General features: G+C 35.5%; 1 protein-coding gene across 1 annotated transcript; it reads right to left on the minus strand.

The window, feature by feature from the left end:
* Positions 1-13,448: 13,448 nt before the first annotated feature.
* Positions 13,449-16,027, minus strand: LOC109214189 (patellin-6). The gene is made up of 4 exons (XM_019378090.1): positions 15,140-16,027; positions 14,914-15,038; positions 14,497-14,638; positions 13,449-13,964 (listed from the first exon to the last, which is right to left on the minus strand). Exons 1-4 carry the CDS (start codon positions 15,854-15,856, stop codon positions 13,698-13,700), a joined length of 1,251 nt encoding a protein of 416 aa, XP_019233635.1. The 5' UTR covers positions 15,857-16,027; the 3' UTR covers positions 13,449-13,697.
* Between the last annotated feature and the right edge of the window lie 2,533 nt (positions 16,028-18,560).

Consider the following 18,560-nt stretch of genomic DNA (forward strand, 5'->3'; position numbering starts at 1 on the left):
GGACAATGATCCCCTCCTATGGCACAAAAGACTTGGTCGTGCAAGTCTAAATCAACTCAACAAATTAGTCTCCATGGACCTGGTGATAGGGTTACCTAACATCAAGTTCAAGGAAGACAAAGTTTGTGAGGCTTGTGCAAGGGGGAAGCAGGTAAGATCCTCGTTTAAAAGCAAGAAAGTGGTAAGCGCGACCAGGTCGATGGAACTGGTTCATATGGATCTTTGTGGTCCAATGAGAACATTGAGCAGAGCTTGTAAGAAATATGTGATGGTACTTGTTGATGATTACTCTAGGTTTACTTGGGTATTGTTTTTAACATCTAAGGATGAAGCATTTGACATGTTTACTGCCTTTGTTAGAAAAACTCAGAAACAACTAGGTAATCAACTTGCATCAATTAGGTCTGATCATGGAACTGAATTTGAAAATGCTAAGTTTGATGAATTTTGTGATGAGCATGGTATAGATCATAATTTCTTCGCCCCTAGGACTCCTCAACAAAATGGAGTAGTTGAAAGAAAGAATAGGACTCTTGAAGATATGACTAGGACTATGCTTCTTTTTAGTAAACTGCCCCATAGCTTCTGGGCAGAGGCTGTAAATACTGCATGTTACATCATCAATAGGTGAATGACTAGACCTCTTGTAGAGAAGACTCCCTATGAGTTACTTTAAGGGAGAAAACCAAATATATCCCATCTTAGAGCATTTGGATGCAAGTGATTTGTGCATAATAATGGAAAGGACTCCCTAGGTAAATTTGATCCCAGAAGTGATGAGGAGTATTCTTGGGATATTCTTCACATAGCAAAGCTTATAAAATGTACAACAAAAGAACTTTGTGTGTAAAAGAAAGTGTACATGTAGTTTCTGATGAAACTAACATTCTTTCTGAGAGACAGGACCATGAAGATGAAGCTATTGGGCTGGTAAAATAATTGAGTGAAGTCACAGCTCAAGCTCAAGCTGAACCAAAAGAAGGAACAGGTGATGGAACAGGTTCTTCCATCCAGGGCAACCTGACAGGGGGAACTGAAGAAAGAAGAAGTGAATCTAATTTCCAAATGGAACCTGCCCATGAGCCTGTTCCTCAGCAACAGAACATGGGAGAAACTCCAAATAGAAATCAGTTGGTTGTGAAACCCTACAAGTATCAATGTTCTCATCCCATTGAGAACATCCTTATTGACCCAACTTCTGGAGTTAAAACCAGATCTCAGTTAAAGAATCTGTGTGCTTTTGATGTATTCTTATCTCTTATTGAACCTAAAAATATTGCTGAAGCTTTGAAGGATGCAGACTGGGTGAATGTAATGCAAGATGAACCCAATCAGTTTGAAAGAAGTCAAGTGTGGCATCTGGTCACAAGACCCAAGGACAGATCAGTCATTGGCACTAAATGGGTTTTCAGAAACAAACTTGATGAAGATGGAACGGTTACAAGGAACAAGGCAAGATTGGTGGTCCAAGGTTATAGCCAAGAGGAAGGCATAGATTATGATGAGACCTTTGCTCCAGTTGCAAGACTGGAGGCAATAAGACTCCTCATAGCCTTTGCAGCACACATGGAATTTATCCTTCACCAAATGGATGTGAAGAGTGCCTTCCTAAATGGCTACTTAAAGGAAGAAGTCTTTGTTAAACAACCTCCAGGGTTTGAAAGTAAGAAGTGTCCAGATCATGTATACAAACTGGACAAGAACCTATATGGACTGAAGCAGGCTCCTAGAGCATGGTATGAACGCCTATCCAAATTCCTGCTTGAACATGGATACAAAAGAGGTAAGATTGACAGCACTCTATTCTTGAGGGAAAAAGGTAAGGATCTACTAGTAGTACAAATATATGTCTATGACATAATTTTTGCGGCAACCACTGAAAAACTGAGTAAGGAATTTTCTAAATTAATGGGGAGTGAGTTTGAAATGAGTATGATGGGTGAACTTAACTTCTTCTTAGGTTTACAGATCAAACAAAACCCAAATAGAACCATGATCCATCAGTAGAAATATGCAAAAGAGTTGGTTAAGAAGTTTAAAATGGATGAACAAAAGAAATAGACACACCCATTGCAACAGCTACTAAATTAGACATAGATGAACCTGGTTCATCTGTTGATCAGAAGTTTTATAGGGGTATGATTGGTTCACTTCTGTATCTTACTGCTAGCAGACCTGACATTATTTTCAGTGTAGGGCTTTGTGCTCGTTTTCAGGCAAATCCTAAGGAATCTCACTTGACTGCTGTCGAGAGGATACTGAGATATTTGAAAGGCACTACTGACCTTTGCCTTTGGTACCCTAAAGGTAGTAACTTTAATCTAGTAGGATATGCTGATGCTGACTATGCAGGATTCCTTGTGGATAGGAAAAGCACCTCAGGTATGGCTCATTTTCTTGGTTCATGTCTGGTATCATGGGCCACTAAAAAGCAGAATTCAGGGGCTTTATCCACTGCTGAGGCTGAGTATGTGGCTGCTGCCTCTTGTTGTGCTCAACTGCTGTGGATCAAATAGCAGCTGATGGATTTTGGCATTGAAGCTGGATGCATCCCTATCTTTTGTGATAACACTAGTGCTATTAGTATGACTAATAACCCAGTTTATCATAAGAGGACTAAGCACATAGATGTTAAACATCACTTCTTAAGGGACAACTATGAGAAATGATTGATTACTATAGAATTTTGTGTTACTGATAAGCAGATTGATGACATCTTTACTAAAGCACTGAGTAGAGAAAGCTTTGAAAGGAACATGTTAGAATTAGGGATGATTAAGATCACCTAATGGGGCCAGCTAAGAATGCACAATAAAAAAAAATTAAAGAAAATCTTTTTGGCTAGGAAATCTGAAACTTGTGTAAATGTCTAGATTAATTTTTACTCAGTTTCATACTGTAAATAGTATACTCCTGTGACATGTGTTGATATGACTCACTGATTTCTAACAAATTTCTCTACTTTGGAAAATAGAGGCATGATCAAGAGGATTCTAAATGAAGAACCTGGTTCATCAGTAATTGTTCATCTGAATAACGAGGTATGTTTTCTATACTCTGCACAATTAGAAATATAAATATTTAAATCATGAGAAGAGTCCTACCTATGTTCAAAAACATCAGAAACTCCTATCCGTTTATTATTTTTTGAACCAATTCCGTCTCTAATAAAATCCCAACCACATAAAATGCCTAGAATCTAGGGAAGCCTAACCGCTTTTTCAACCTGAAATTTCAGGTTGATTGGACTTCTAATTGACTCTAAAAAGCTGCCGTTAGTCATTAATTAGGCCTCTCTATTTAAAAACTAATCATCACAAACACTGCCACTCTCATAATTCTCTAACGGTCGAATTTCTTCTTTCACTCTCAAATTGCTCTCTCTTCCAAAAGCCGAACTCACAAATTCTCTCACGAAATCAGTCACAATGTCTAACCCCCAAGATAACTCAGGCACTCCTCCACAACCTACCCCCTCTGATTCATCCACCCCTCCTCCACCAAGCACAACCCCTCAACCTAGGAGAAGGCGAGTAAAAATGCTTGCTCACAAAATGGTGGCAACTGGTGCTCTTTCAAAGAAATTGAACGAGAAATTCAAGGCAAGCTAAGCTCATGATTCTGAGAACTCAGACGATTCGTTCAAATCTGCGAGTGAGGGGGAAAGAACTGGGTCTTTTGACTCTGAGAAGGCTCAAAACTCCCCTTCTGAGGTACGTTCTGTTTTGGTTGAGAATGTAGACAATAGGTTTGTTCTGGTTAGGTCTGTTAGGAATGTGGAATTACCTGAGTCAAGAAGGAGAGGTGGAAAAAATAAAGATGAAAAAGAAAAGGAGAATGAGGGTGTGCGTAGTAATGTGAGGGGAAAAGGGAAAGAAGTGGCTGGTTCTTCACCTGTGAGCACGTGATTTTTGCCCTATATGAATTATTCCCAAAAAATTCAAACAAAATGATTTTTTTCATTATTTTACAATTTTGTGAATTTTGTGTTAGTTTCTGTTAATTGTTTGCATTTTATTTGTGCATTTTAATTCATATGAAAAATGTAAAAATACACTTGGCATTTGTTTAGGATTTAATGTTTTAGGATTAATTAGTAGTTGAGAAAAAATAAAGAAATAACAAAAATGATCTTTTTGCATTTTTAGTTTTAATTTGTCTTAGTTTGTGTTTAATTAGCAATTACGGTATTTAGAAGTTAGAAAATATAATTTTTTAGTTTCAATTTGGTTTTTGAGTTTTAATTTAGCATTTAATCAGAAAAATAAAATACAAAAATCAAATAAAAAAACAAAGAGAAGAAGAAAATATACAAAAGAATTTGAAATAATGAACAAAAAAGGGCTGGCTAGTTCTGGCCATTTCCATAAGCCCAAAATTGAGCCCAAAGACCCCAAGACACCCCAAACCTATCTCATTGACCCAGCCCTATAACCCCTGGTCCGGTCCAGCCATTCTAAAAGCCAAAACGACGCCGTTTCGGGCGTCAATTAATCTTGACCATCCATTGCCCATGATCCAACGGCCCTCATCAATCCAATAGGTTTAATAAAATTGTCCAAAAATGACACAAACCCTAAAAACATATATCATCATCCTCGTACCCTCCCCCGTCTCCAGCCGCCACCACCGTCTCCGCCACTCCTCCGACATCCGCCGCCGGCCGGAAATCGCCTTCGCCGGCAGTGATGCTCCAAATCTGCCCAAAATTCACCACAAGCTCCCCTTTTCTTCCTTTTTCCAAATCCCCAAATATCATCCTTCAATGCCAAACTTCTCGAATATTGGATCAAATTTTTGGCCAAAATGCAAACTCCTCCAAATCTAACCAAAATCATCTCATATAGCCTCCTTGACTTCCTTATCCCTAATCCCAAACTAGAACCCTTCAAATCCAAGCAAAATCGCATTAATTTTAGATCTAGGGTTTTCAAATTTTAACCTGTTTCTGAAATTTCAAGAACTCGAATGATTTTTAATTAATGTTATATGTTTCATTTTAACAAAATAAACATATAACATTAACTAAAAATCAATTTCGAAAATCAATCAAGTTGAAGACCCAAACCAGTAAGTTTTACTTCCTATTTGGTTATATTTTATTTTTTATTTGCTAATTCTGTTTTGCGTTTTTTTATTTTTAGTGTTGGATTGATTTTGTTGGACTTTTCTGCTAGTATTAGCCCATAGGCAGTGTTCTAGGTTTTATTTTAAGTTTTTGATTATTAGTTTTAACTCAGTAAGTATTCCTCCTGGTTTTCTGATTTTTGTTAGTTTAAGTGTTGGTTTGATTTCTGTTTTATTTTATTTGTTGGTTTAATTTTTGTTTATGGTTAAATCTGTTCTTATGATTTTTTTAGTTGTTTCAATTCAGTGTTTAACCAGTTCATTAGATTGGATTTTTTTTAATGTTGTTAATTTTTCTTAGAATTAATTTGACTAGAATTGGTTTCCAGCCTTGACTGCTTATGTTGATTGTTAGGATTCCTATTAGTTGATTGGACATAGTTGAATTAGAATTACTTGGTTCAACTATAGTTAAATCTCAACAAGGATAGCAAGGCTGGGGTGGGTTAGTAATTTCAGGGGCAATCAAGGGTAGTTTAGGCATTGGAAATGGCTCAGTTTGTTAAGACTTGGTAAGTTCTGAACAAAAATAAGGGTAGTATAGGTATTCCATAGGTAGAAAACAAAGCTAGAACACCCTAGGGCCTTAGTGTAAGTTTCTGCATTCTTAATGCAGTAACTTGGGCAACAAGCCACAACTTTAGGATTAATATGCAATTTCTGAAATAAAAAAAGGGGGGAAAATCGGGAGTGAGTTCCAGAACATTCTGCCCTCTTCATTGCCTATAAAAAGCAGGCCTAGTGCCTTGATTTACAAGTTTTGAACAATCTGAAAAATTCTCAAAAGTTTGGAGACCCTCTAAAAATTTCCCAAAGTTTGGGGAACCTCTAAAAATCCCCCCCCCCCCCGTCCTCACTTTGCACAAGTTTTCATCAGTTAAGATTTGAATTTAAAATTCAAAAACTCTTTAAGTCTAGATAAAAAAAACTCCAGAAAAACCAAAAAAAACATCAGCAAAACTCCAGAAAAACCAAAAAAAAAACATCAGCAAAACTCCAAAAAAACCAAAGCTCAAATTTCAGCTTTAGATCTCAATTTCTGCAGAAAATCCAAAAACAAACACAAAAATCCAGTAGAAATCCAAAAACACTGTTACATTGCTTTGTTTGAAGTTAGTTTTGAGTTCTAGTTCAATTTCGCATAAGTTTGAGGTCAAACGAGTGTGTTCTGGGTTATTTCTATTTGCTGAAGTTCAGAAATCATCTCCTGGGCTAAATTTCAAGTCACTTTGAGTGGTTTTCTGTCTGATTTGGTGTAAAAATCTACTAGATTGGAGTTATTTCTGGTTGAGTTCGAGTTTGTGGTTGCTCACTGAATTCTGTCTACTGTTGTGGCTTTGCTGACCATTTCTCTCATTTGTTTGACCTTCAGGTACACATCTTGTAATTCCGGGCTGTTGAAATGAAATGAAGTGCTGATTTAGCTTCTCTTGTTGAACTCCTTTGTTTATTTTGACTTGTAATTAATTAGAACCTTATTATATCATGTAATCAACTAAGGATTGTATAACTGGACTGTTGAACTATTTAGACAATTTTAGAATTATAAGAATTTATGCTTAGTAGTATTAGTTTCTGTATAGCTTAATGTTAGTAAGGATGTTGAATTGGAGTTACGTTTAGATTCATGTTTAATAAACACTGCCAATATATTGTACAGGTTTAAATGTTGTACTGGAAATAAGCTCTTGAGTGAGTATGTATTTCATAAGGATATGCACAATCTAGATACAAGCATGAAGTTTAGATTTAAAATTAGCATGCAAACTGAAGCATTTACTTGCATACTTTGACACATATACAATCCAGGAAATGTGTTTTAATTTGGTTTAGTTGTTCCAGAATGTTTTAATCATCCTGAAATCAGATTATGAATAGTTTAATAGTTCGGTTGTCTACATGCTTCAGTGAGTTTAAATCGTTAGCTACTGTGTTTGTCGAATTGCTGTGGTTATGTTAAATTGTTTCAGCTCCTAAAAATAGTTGTTTACTGCAATAATTTAGAACTCAGAAAAAATACCAAGAATTCAAAATCCAATCAATACACATGGGCCAACAACAAACTGCCTAGATGAATAAATTGGGCCTATTTAGAGGCCCAAAAGCTGGGCAATCTCTAAATCACACACAGGCTGGCCCAATTCCAGTTTTCAGCTCACTAATGAGGCTTGCTTTGAGGCCCAGAGTTGGCAACAGCTCAATAAAATCCAAGTTGAAGGCCCAAAAATGCTAGAAGTCAAAAACCCTTAAAAATTACATTAGGAATATAGGGAATTAATTTGCACTGTAAATTTAGGTTTTCGAGTTAGGTAGCGGGTTCAAATTAAGAGGGTCCTCCCTTTTGTTTGAATTCGGACTTGAACTCGAGGCCCGAATTTATAAATATAAATTAATTAGGCCCTTTTAGAGACAAAAACAAATAAATAGAAAATTTTAGTTTGCTTTAGGACAGCCTTTAAATAATAAAAATGAGATGAGCCTCGCCAAATAAAATACATAAATTGCGGGGCCCTCATTAAATACTCCTATTAAAATACTTAGAATTTGGGACGTGCCGTTTAGCGAATTTCACGGCCCTCCGCAAAGGATAATAACCCGTTAGTCGCTTTAGGCGCGCTTTTTAATAATTTTACCTTCCTAAATACGGGTGTGCATTTCATGCAACCCAAATCCAAATCCAAAAACGTTGAATAAAAATGTGTCGAGGATCCGGGTGCATTTCATGTGACGTGATCCGAAAATACGTTTTTTAAACGACGTTCACTTTCTTAAAATTTAACTAAAAGCGGTAAATAATTTTAAAATTGCACTATAGGTTGGAGCATGTACAAAAATTATATTTTAGCCATTTATAATAATTTAAGCGACCGTGCTAGAACCACAGGATCCGAGGGTGCCTAACACCTTCCCTCGGGTCAACAAAATTCCTTATTCAGAATTTCTAGTTCGCAGACTCCAATTGGGAAGTCGACACTTTTCCTCGATTTGGGATTTAAGTTAAACCGGTGACTTGGGACACCAAAAGTCAATCCTATCCCAAGTGGCGACTCTAAATAAATAAATAATCCCATTTCGAATAATGTCACTTTAAATGGAAAAACTCCCTTATACATTATCCTTCGGAGTAGGTGTGTAAAAAAGGAGGTGTGACATCACCCACTTCTGAATTAGTGGTATCAGCTATCTGTGGGGTTGAACATGCAACTGTGGAAGAAAGTAGCAAGAAGACAGGGGGAAGTGGCTCAGGGGAGGCTGCTGAAGGGTTGGTTAATCTTAGTTCACAGGCGAAGAAAGATATCATGAGTTGTATAAAAAGGAAACTTTTTACAGTGCGGGGGTCCTGTCCCTTGGACGACTTGAGTAATGGGAGAATGGCAACTGGGCCCTGCAGTGGTAGAACCTCGTGAACCGGGCATCTCAATTGGAGAAAAGTTCGTTTTCCCGGGGAATTTGCTTGTCAATGAAATTCCACTCATAAGTAGGTTGATGAACCTGGTTCATCTGTTGAGGAGACCCTAGCAGACCTTCTGAAGAAAGTGGGTGTTAGCTATGATCCAAAGAAAAGAAGAACCCCAACACCAAAAGCCCCCAGCACTGCAAAACCATCCAAGAAAAAGAAAGGCTTCTTCCCCAACAACTACTGAAATTCCCTTGCCAAAAGGGAGAGCCGCAAGAAGTATGGTGAAACAGAGTGAGAGTGAATTACAAAAGCCTTTGGCTGAAAGCAAGAAGAAGAGGATGGATAAAGGAAAAGCTAAGGTTGCAGAGCCTTCTGAGGCTGTTGATGTTGAGGAGATGGAACAGGTCCATCAGGAGGAACATACAACTGTGGAGATTCATACCCCCAAGCCTAAAAAGACCAGGACTTCTTCCAAGAAGTCTTCATCAGGGTCTAAGGCTGTTGAACCTTCATTGGCCAAAAGGGCAAGGTCTGCAGTGAAAAACAAACAAGTTAGAATTGCTAAGGATGAAGAATAGAGTGGTGAAGAAGAGAGTGAGTCTGATGGTGAACAAGACAAGTTGGACAAGTTTGGCAAAAGAAAAATTCTGAAGGGTAGATGCTGAAAGACTTGGTGGAACCAGGAATGGTCGATCGATTGATGCACTAGCTGCTCAGGGCTGGAAGGACATGGTCCTTCAGATGGATGGAAGGCTTGCTATTAATGAAATCATTGAATTAATGGCCAATGCAGAGGTCAACGATGGAAGAGTTACCAGCCAAGTAAAAAGAGTTCCGGTGACCTTCGATGCAGAGAAGCTGGGTGAGATTCTTGACATCCCTGCTGATGGATATGATGACTACACTAGGCAAAGATGGCCCAGTCTGGATTCCCTTCCTTCTGCCCTTGAAATCACTAGAAGATTCTGTGATGTTGAAGAAGTGAATGAGGCCAAGTTTGTGCACAAGAGTGAAATGAAGCCACAACACAAAGTCCTCTTTGAATTTGTCAACAAGTGCCTACTACCCAGGCCAGGCAGGAAAGAAGGCACATTGCAACTATATGGACTTAGTTCTGATAGAGTGTCTTGAAAGTGGAAGACAAATCAACTGGCCTACATTCATCATCAAGCTACTGGACAGGGTTATCAATGGCTCCAAGGCCCATGCCACCCCTTATGGATTTATTCTGACTACTGTTCTGGATCTTTGCAAGGTGCCTCTGAAGAAGTGGGAAATGGCCACAAGCAAGGACCATTTTGGCATTATTACTTTGATTGCTTGTGACTATCCAGTCAAAGCCTTTCCAAATGAACCTGGTTCATCCAAGAAGACACCTATCAATAGTAAAGCCAGGGTTCTAGTTCAGGAAAGTGGGGCCAAGGATGCTGAGATAGCTAGGCTGAAGGCTCGCTTTGCAGAGGTTGAATCTGAGAGGGATGCTCTCAGAACTGAGCTCACCAAGGAAAAGGAGAAGAATGATGGCATTCTTCAAAATATGTTGAACCTTCTCCAAGCCCAAAACCAACCCTCTAGCTCCCCTAAGCCTTAGGACTTCTAGCCTTTATCTCCTGAACCTATCTAGTACCACCAGTGACCCAGATTATGGATTTCTCTTTCTTTTGCTCATATTTTGAATATTTTTGCTTTCTTTTTGTGGATTGTGGTAGCAACATATCTTATATCAATGATATCTACTATTTTTTCTCTTGTTGATTGTTAATATTTCCTTGATAGTTTGAAATGTTTGCTTGATTACTGATGATTAATCCATGATTTCACTTGCAATTGCCCCAGTGGCCATGAGTAATTGTTAAAATTCTGGGACTCACACTATGTTTATGCAACTTTTCGATGATGCCAAAAGGGGGAAGAGATATTGTGCTTTGTATATTCTGAATAAATGATGTTTATAACCTAATGAACCTGGTCCTTGATGATAAGTAAATTTTTCTAACTTTGTATTGATGAATAAGCTGAGTTCTAACAGGGCCTAAGTGAGTGAGAAGCACAGAGTTTGTCATCATCAAAAAGGCGGAATTTGTTGGCCCAAGTAAAGGTGAAGTTTTGAAGAGTGACAAAGGAACTCAGACATGGACCAAGTCCATCTTGTGAAGCACAGTTATGATCAACTCAAACATGTGAGATGCACGTGAAGGAGATAAACCTAACATGTCAGAAGTGTTATCTTCTGATCATGATCAAAAAGGTTGCATATTGGATAAGGAGAAAGACTCCTTACACAAAGAGAACACGGGTTAGGAAAAGGATAGAGTTAGAGTATGAGATCAACTAGAACTCTTCCACCATGGAAGGGTAGTGTCTGTATCCTAGTCAATCTCTAATTGTTAACTCCTTAAATATTAGTGTTGTTCTCTTTTACAGGGGAGCACATAAGCAGAAGTTAAACGTGAATTGAGAGCAAAATTGCAAGGCGATTTTGCAAGCAATTTATGTGTGATTCAAGCGTGCAATCCTGAAGCTACTTGAACCAGATAGAAGAACCAGTTCCAAGTGTCTATCTTTTATTCTAGTTCAACTGTAGTAGGTGATTTTACATTGTACCTTTCAACTTATTTAGAAGTAATTGTATTAGGTACTTAGAATTTTCAAGTTAGAGTTAACTTGAAGTTGTCGCAACAGTTGAGGCTGTGTGCCATAATGGGATTAGAGTTAATCCTAGGTTTACAAAAGAGTTTTTGTAAATGCAGTTTTTGGCTCAGTGATTTTAGTGGAGAGTTTAGGAAAATCCTACTGGAAGGTAGGTCGTAGTTTTTTTCACCTTTTGAGTCAAGTGCCTTCCACGTAATATCTCTGTGTTCTTTATTTTCTGTGGTTATTATTCCGCGACAGTAGTAGTTGGAACACATAGAAGAACCAGGTCATTCTATAATCAAGTTAAGCGAAAATTGGGTACCACACAAATCACCCCTCTTGTGTAGTATTGACGTATAAAACATCATGCATGAAATAGTTACACCTTTGTCGTATCTGTTTGATTCTGGTACATCAAGGTAAATTTAAAATAAATGTAACATGGAGTAGTATATATCATGTTTGCCATACGGTAAGAAACACTAAACATAAATGTATGGTTGCACTCTACACGTAAAAGAAAATGTTAAATGTTCGAATAGGAAGAGTATTTGCATCCATTAAGTAATGGACATAAAAATTATAATTTTTGAAGAAAAATAGATTTGGAGTTAAGTTGAAAAATAATATTTGGAATTTGAGATTATGTTTGGACATGCATTGCAGTTAAAAAATATTGCAGTTTTGTGAGTGAAAAAAATTTAAAAATTTTGAAAAAGTTATCTAAACCACTTTTTGGTTTTTGAAAAACTCATTTTCGAAAAATCTTCAAAAATTTGCAAAAATTCATGGACAAACACGTTTTTTGAAAAAAAAATCAAAAAAAAAAAAGGAAAAAACATCTAAGGACAAACGAATCCTAAGTCTCAATTTTTCTCAGACAAGAAAAAAGCTAAAAAAAATCCATAATTAACAAGTCATATGAAAAACACTTACTAATAAATAGTCTAAATCAAGTAGGGGCCTGTTTTTTAATGAACATTGCTACTTCAAATGTAGCTTAAAATCTTTAAAGAAGGATACTGAATAGGGGGACACATTCAATATCGTGAGCATTTTGAATATGAGTTGTGTCCAAATTACGTATATCACTGTCGATGAGTTTCTTTCTTTTTCACCTTTCATCTTTAGGTGATGGTAAAAGTTAAAAAATCACGAATGGCAGAAAAACCTATGGCTAAAACTGACAAACCTCGAGTCTGTAGAAAGTAACTGTAACACCATAGAATAAGGCAAGCATAAAGAGTTCATAAGATCAAAAACAGCCAAGCACACAGCATCATTGCAGTAACCCCAACAAAAACACAAGAGTAACAGAAGCAGAGTTTTGCACACTAAAAGTGCAATATATAGCAAATAGGCATGCTCATCAAAAGAGTAAATGTAGAACAAATTGGCCTAATTGCCAGAGTTATCGGCATCCAGTGGGCGGAACCAGAAATTCTGATAAGAAATTTTTAAAAATGCCATACTTGAAATTTTAACCTAAATTTTTCTTGTATTAAGGGGATTCAAAATTCCAAATCTGTAAAAAATAATTGTCTTTACCCTATTCCGACTAAGTGAATTCAATTAAACTCATCCTTGCATGTGACTATGTCATTGTTAACATTTATGCTGGTGGAAAATAATAAGTAAAATAGTCGAACTGTACTTAAAAAAAAAAAAAAAAACATCTAGGTACCACTATTATGAGTCTGCTTATCAATTAAAGTGAACCCGGGAAAGTTTGAGAAAGCTTAATAAATAAATGCTAAAAAAGAACTCAATAAAATAATTATAATGAACACAAACAACCCCCAGTCACATACCGTATTATAATATATATAAATAAAAATAAGAGTAATATTTAGAAAAACAAAAGCAAATCTAAAGCAAAATATTAACAAGAGACAACAGAAAAACTCTCTATCTTCTGTCTACCACAAGCAGATTATTATTATTGACCCCACTATAGTCTGCTTTAATAATTTCTTCCAAAATCTTCCATATGATATGCCCCAGCAGAGCTCCAGAGTTGAGTCCACATCCACTCTTCTGGGGCCAAAGTTTTCTTCTTTTACACTTCCCAAAAAAGCATGCCTGACCATAAAACTGAAAATTTTCAACAAAAAAGAAGAACACACCAACCCTATTCCTTTTCAAACCTAGACATTTTGCTCTCTAAAGTCTTCACCCACTGACCCACTTCTGCAAAAAATAAGATCACACCTCAACAAAAAAAAAAAATTAAATAAATAAAGAAGCCACTGACCCACATAAACAAAATGAGCGAAAAGAAAAAGAATGACACTAAAACTATAAAAAATTCCCACAATTAAGTGGTATTAGCAAAGTTAAGATGCTTTTCACTTCATATTAGTAGTACTAATAAGCAATATAATACCACCATTTATACATTCATACTAGCGCACTATCACTTAGATAATATTACTACTAAGTTGCCATACATTCACCAACAAAAAGATTAAACAACTCTAGATAAAGTGAATCAAAAAAAGAAAAGGCTAAGTTTTTTTGTTCTTCTTCCTTCACTTTAGCCTGAGATTGTTGCGGATTTGCGGACGACATATCGGTAGGCTGCAACTTTTCTCTTGCGAGAAGCAGTGTTGTCTACTGAAAGCACCATTTTTCCAGCTTCTTTTGATGTGAATGAGTTGTGAATTGCCTCTTCATTTGCTCCAATTTTCCTTGGTTTTTCCACAGCAATGGTGTAGCTGCCTTCTGCATTTGGTACAAATTCTGCACTGTACTCCATTTCCCATCCTCCTACCACTATGTCCCATGTTATTGTTGCACCAGCCTATATATAAACATCAAGTCAGAGGGCATGTTGAAGATTATAATCTCTAAAAATTTAAGATGGAATGGTCACATAGTTTAACGAATAACATGATCAAGAACTCATCTTTGTACCTTGTTATCATAACATGGTCAAACACCTTAAGACAGTCATAATGTTACATCATTAAAATGACCTCAATTGAGATCTGCTTTAAGCAGAAATTTGTTAATGTTTTGTATAGCAATTTGACAGCAAAATGATTGAGTAGGCCTACTTCAACTTGCAATAAAAAAATTGTTTAAGTGAAATATATATACCAAATAAAGTTTCAATTTCCAAATACTCTTTTTTTCAACTCCAACTTTAAATACTCTGCAACTTCAACTTAACTAAATATTGTCCAAAAGGTCAGACTAGTTCTTACATCCCATCCTATATATGCACAGCTAAGGTAGAAACTGTAGACAAAATTATAGTGTGCATCCTAGACAAAATTTATTGAGGAGAGTATTCAAAAAAATTAACCAAAATGGGAAAAACAATAATGCACCTCAATTCCTTCAATTTGGATATTGACTTTCTCTCCTCCTTTGACAGAGAACTCAGAAGCTGGTTTTGGTGGACCATTTTGCAGATCAGTGGGTCGACTCAGTCCACCATACTGAACAGGAATATCCTCAGGCCTTATGAATCTGGTCAGAACAAAAATGTATCTCAAAATGGTTATTTTTTAAATAAAAAAGGGACAAATTTTAAAAAATACACATTCTTTCTTAACCTCATTATTGCAATAAACTCATTTTTATGGGATTATATTAACCTCAAAGGACAGGAAAATGTAGAAAGAAACAAAACAGAAGGTTTACAAAAGATCATTTTACTGAGACAGACAGCAAAAAGGACAAAAGGAACCAAATTTTATATAGTGAGGCAAAAAAAATTAATTATAGTGCAATAACATACTCACTTGTATAATGTCTCAGCAACATTTCCCTCCTTGGATATCACAAACTTGCTCTTAGTTCTTTGAGTCAGAAATGGACTAAACATTGAATACAACACACTGAAGTACCATGGCACATTTATAAATATCTATTAAAAAAAAACATAAAGTTACAAACTTTACTCAAGAATTAGAAGGGGAAAACAAAAAAGGTACTCCTATAAAGAGAAAAAAAAATTGAACCATTTACCTTTCTAGCCACCATTTCAGGGTAATTATCTTGAAAAAGAGATAGGATGTGATTTGAAGCAACCCTTAATTCTCTTTTAGGCATATCTTTAAGATCAGTAACTTGAATAATTGAATTAATCCCACCAGGCTTAAAATGCAACTGGTCAATACCTCTTTCAAGAACTTGAACTCTCCACCTCAAGAAATTTTTCAATTTTTCTTCATCACCAAAAATCCTCTCATACATTTCTTTATCTTTAAAAACCCCATAAGCATTGTAACAAACAGGGTGTCCTTCTCTATCATAGCCATTCATATAAGCAACAACCCCTTCAAGTTCTTTAAATCCTAAATCTTGTTCCAAAATGGTGTCAGCATTAAACTCTTTTCTCCAAGACAGACATTTTTCTAACATGTGAAGTGAATCTGAAACCTTAAAATCTCTTGCCCTGAGGAATTTTAGGAGAATGACATCAGCTTTTTCATCTCCACTTAAAAGTGAAATACCCCACATGGATAAAGATTCAGCTCCATTAGAAGAAGCTTGAAGTTTGTCTTTTAACTCTTGTAATGCCTTTTTTTCAGAGGGTTTTAGGTGGGAAATGAAGTAAGTGTCTTCTTTAAAAGATGGGGTTTTTAATGTAGCTGCTTCCATTAAAGAAGTTACGAAGCTTTTCTTGAAAGTCTGTGGCTTTGGTGAAGATTCTGGTACTGAAATGGGAGAAAAAGAGTCCATTTTTAGTGTGCAAAATGAGTGAGAATGTGATGAGAAGAAGAGAAAGATTTTGAGAGAAGTTGCTGTGGATTTTGTAACAGTAAGTAGAGAGACAAAGATGAAAGGAAAGTTGAGTGAAAATGTTGCGAATGGTGGGACTATAATTTATTATTGTTGTATAGCCGCGGTTCACTTTCAAAGTTTTGAATGTGAATCCTGCAATTTTGAAGCTTACTTGTAATTTGCAAATACTTTTCTTTTTTTCTTTTCTGATCTTTCCTTCTTTTAACGTCATTTTTATAAGTTTTTCTTTTTTGAAAACTTGGGTAAACTTTGGACATAAGAATTGTAAAATTTCAGAAAATGGTGGAAAAAATTTTCAAGTGAAAATGGTAGTTGTGTTTGGACATGAATGTAATTTTGGGTTGTTTTGAAGCTTTGTGAGTGATCTGAGTGAAAATTTTGAAAAACAGGTTTTTGGAGTTTTCAAATTTCAAAAATTTCTAAAATACATCTTCAAGTGAAAATTGAAAATTTTATGAACAAACGCTGATTTTGGAAAAAAGTAAAAAAAATTTGGAATAAAGAGAAAAATTTCTTATGTCCAAACGGGGTCTTAATTTCTTCACCTTTTATTTCTCGGGGAAAAAAACAAGAGAAACTTGAAAATATATATTCATAGGAATGTTATACTATATTAGAATCAACTTCTTTTTCGATATCATTTTTGTGCATTTTTATAATATGTTTTACAAAATAATATATTTTTATTTTTTAAAAATATAACTTTAAATTTTTTATTTTACTTTTAATAATATATTCTTATAATCATATAAATATGATGACATATTTACGATCAGATATTTTATTGATACTTTGATATGTAAAAGTATTTTTTTTCTTTTTCAAATTTGTATCAAATCTCAAACATCTACAAACCTATAGAGTGAAATGACGGAACGTATTTAGCCCTGGGTATGGAAAAATCCTTGATAGGAAGCGTTTCCCCCGAAAGGGGCCCTACGCGGCGCGAATCCGGATATAGTCGGGCTCCAATGCGAGTACCGGACATCGGGTGGAAAACCAAAAAAAAAAAAAGATGAGTTTTAAGTTTGAAAAAGTAGCCATAGTAAATAATATTTTCTTCTCAAAAATTGTATACTTAATATTTTTCAAGAAAAATATATGTTCAAATATAATTTTAATATTCAAATATATTTTTCGAGTTAACTTCAAAAACTATCAAATCTCATATTTTTTTTATATTCAAATGCCTATTTAGTTTTGACGATTATTTATAATCCAAAAATAAAATTACAAACTGGTGGGACCAGTTTATACACAGTGACAGGAAGAAGAGGTTAGAGATGTCAATAATTGAGAAAGGCGTGGGCATTGGTAATCCTATAGAGGGGTCTAAAACCTGTAGGTCCTAAATGAAGGACAAAAGGAGAAATACCGCTTTCATTTTCACACGTCACTTTCTTTCTTTTAAAAATTTGTAGGGTAAAGCTTTACTTATAATATGATAATAATACATTAGATTATTTAACCTTACACGATCCATTTGGCTTAACGCCCAGGCCTACTCGATACCAAGCTTATTTGATTAGATTATAGTGAATTTTATATCCTATAGAAAAGCTTAGTACCCTATTTATTTTAAATAAATACCATTTTAAAATATTATATCCTATAGATACCTTTTATCCTTTATAGCAAAATATCTAATTATAGTTACATCCTACATTTAAGGCACCATATATGCTAAATAATATTTTTCTCTCTCATTTTTAGTCTTTTCTCTCACATAATCACCGTAAATCTTACTAACCACGTTTTCTCTCTCTTTTTGCATACACTTTACTCTCTTCTCCCACAAACCCACGATTCATACCTCTTCTCCCACCCAAATTCTCTAGGTCTCCGCCATTATCGCTCCCCATTTCTTTTCTCTCTAAAATCACTGTTTTAGAGCCGATACAAGTGCTTAGGGTAAGTTTAATTCTTAGATTTTATCCAAGGTTTTATTGATTTCTCTTTTCTCCCAGTAAAGTTCCTCAATGGAATACGGCGGCACCGGAGGCGGTTTTACCTCCAGCAGCGACGGCGGCGATGCCTCTGAAACTCACCGGAAAAAGAAAACGTTTCTATCGGCACACAGTGCACCAAATTCAAAGGCTTGAAGCGTAAGATATGCAATTTCAGAAACACAATATGTGCCAATATGTCCAGCAGTGGCCTTTAGACATTTGGATAAGAAGATAAACAATAAATTGGGGCTGACAATAAAACTTTCGTATAGCTATTTGTATTCAGTTGTATTCGAATGTATATTTCAGCTGTATTCACATGTATTCAGCAGCATTCATTTATATATTTTAGATGTATTAAAAAGTTATGCGTATTCTCTTGTATTCAGTTTTAATCAGTTGTATTTAACTATTTTATTCAGCAGTAGTTAGTTGTATTCAAGTGTTTTATACAACTGTATTCAGTTGTATTCAGTTGTAGTTAGTTATATTCAACTATTTTATTCAGCAAATTAGTTGTATTTTGTTACATTCAAGAGTTTTATTCAGCTGTATTCAGTTGTATTTTGTTGTATTCAACTGTATACAGTTCTACTCAACTGTATTATTCATATGTATTTCTCTTTATTCAGCTATAATCTTTATTATGTATCTTTCAAATACAGATTAATGAGGGATCGTTTTAGTTCGTT

The sequence above is a fragment of the Nicotiana attenuata genome, unplaced genomic scaffold (genome assembly GCF_001879085.1).
Source record: "Nicotiana attenuata strain UT unplaced genomic scaffold, NIATTr2, whole genome shotgun sequence".
Lineage (NCBI taxonomy): Eukaryota > Viridiplantae > Streptophyta > Magnoliopsida > Solanales > Solanaceae > Nicotiana > Nicotiana attenuata.

Excerpts from the sequence above, each read along its gene's own strand:
- LOC109214189 (XM_019378090.1), bottom strand. The coding sequence starts at position 15,856 with ATGGACTCTTTTTCTCCCATTTCAGTACCAGAATCTTCACCAAAGCCA. Across the intron at positions 14,639-14,913 it reads GTTGCTGAGACATTATACAA|ATTCATAAGGCCTGAGGATA; the intron begins GTGAGTATGTTA and ends TGTTCTGACCAG. Across the intron at positions 13,965-14,496 it reads TCCAAATTGAAGGAATTGAG|GCTGGTGCAACAATAACATG; the intron begins GTGCATTATTGT and ends GTTTATATATAG.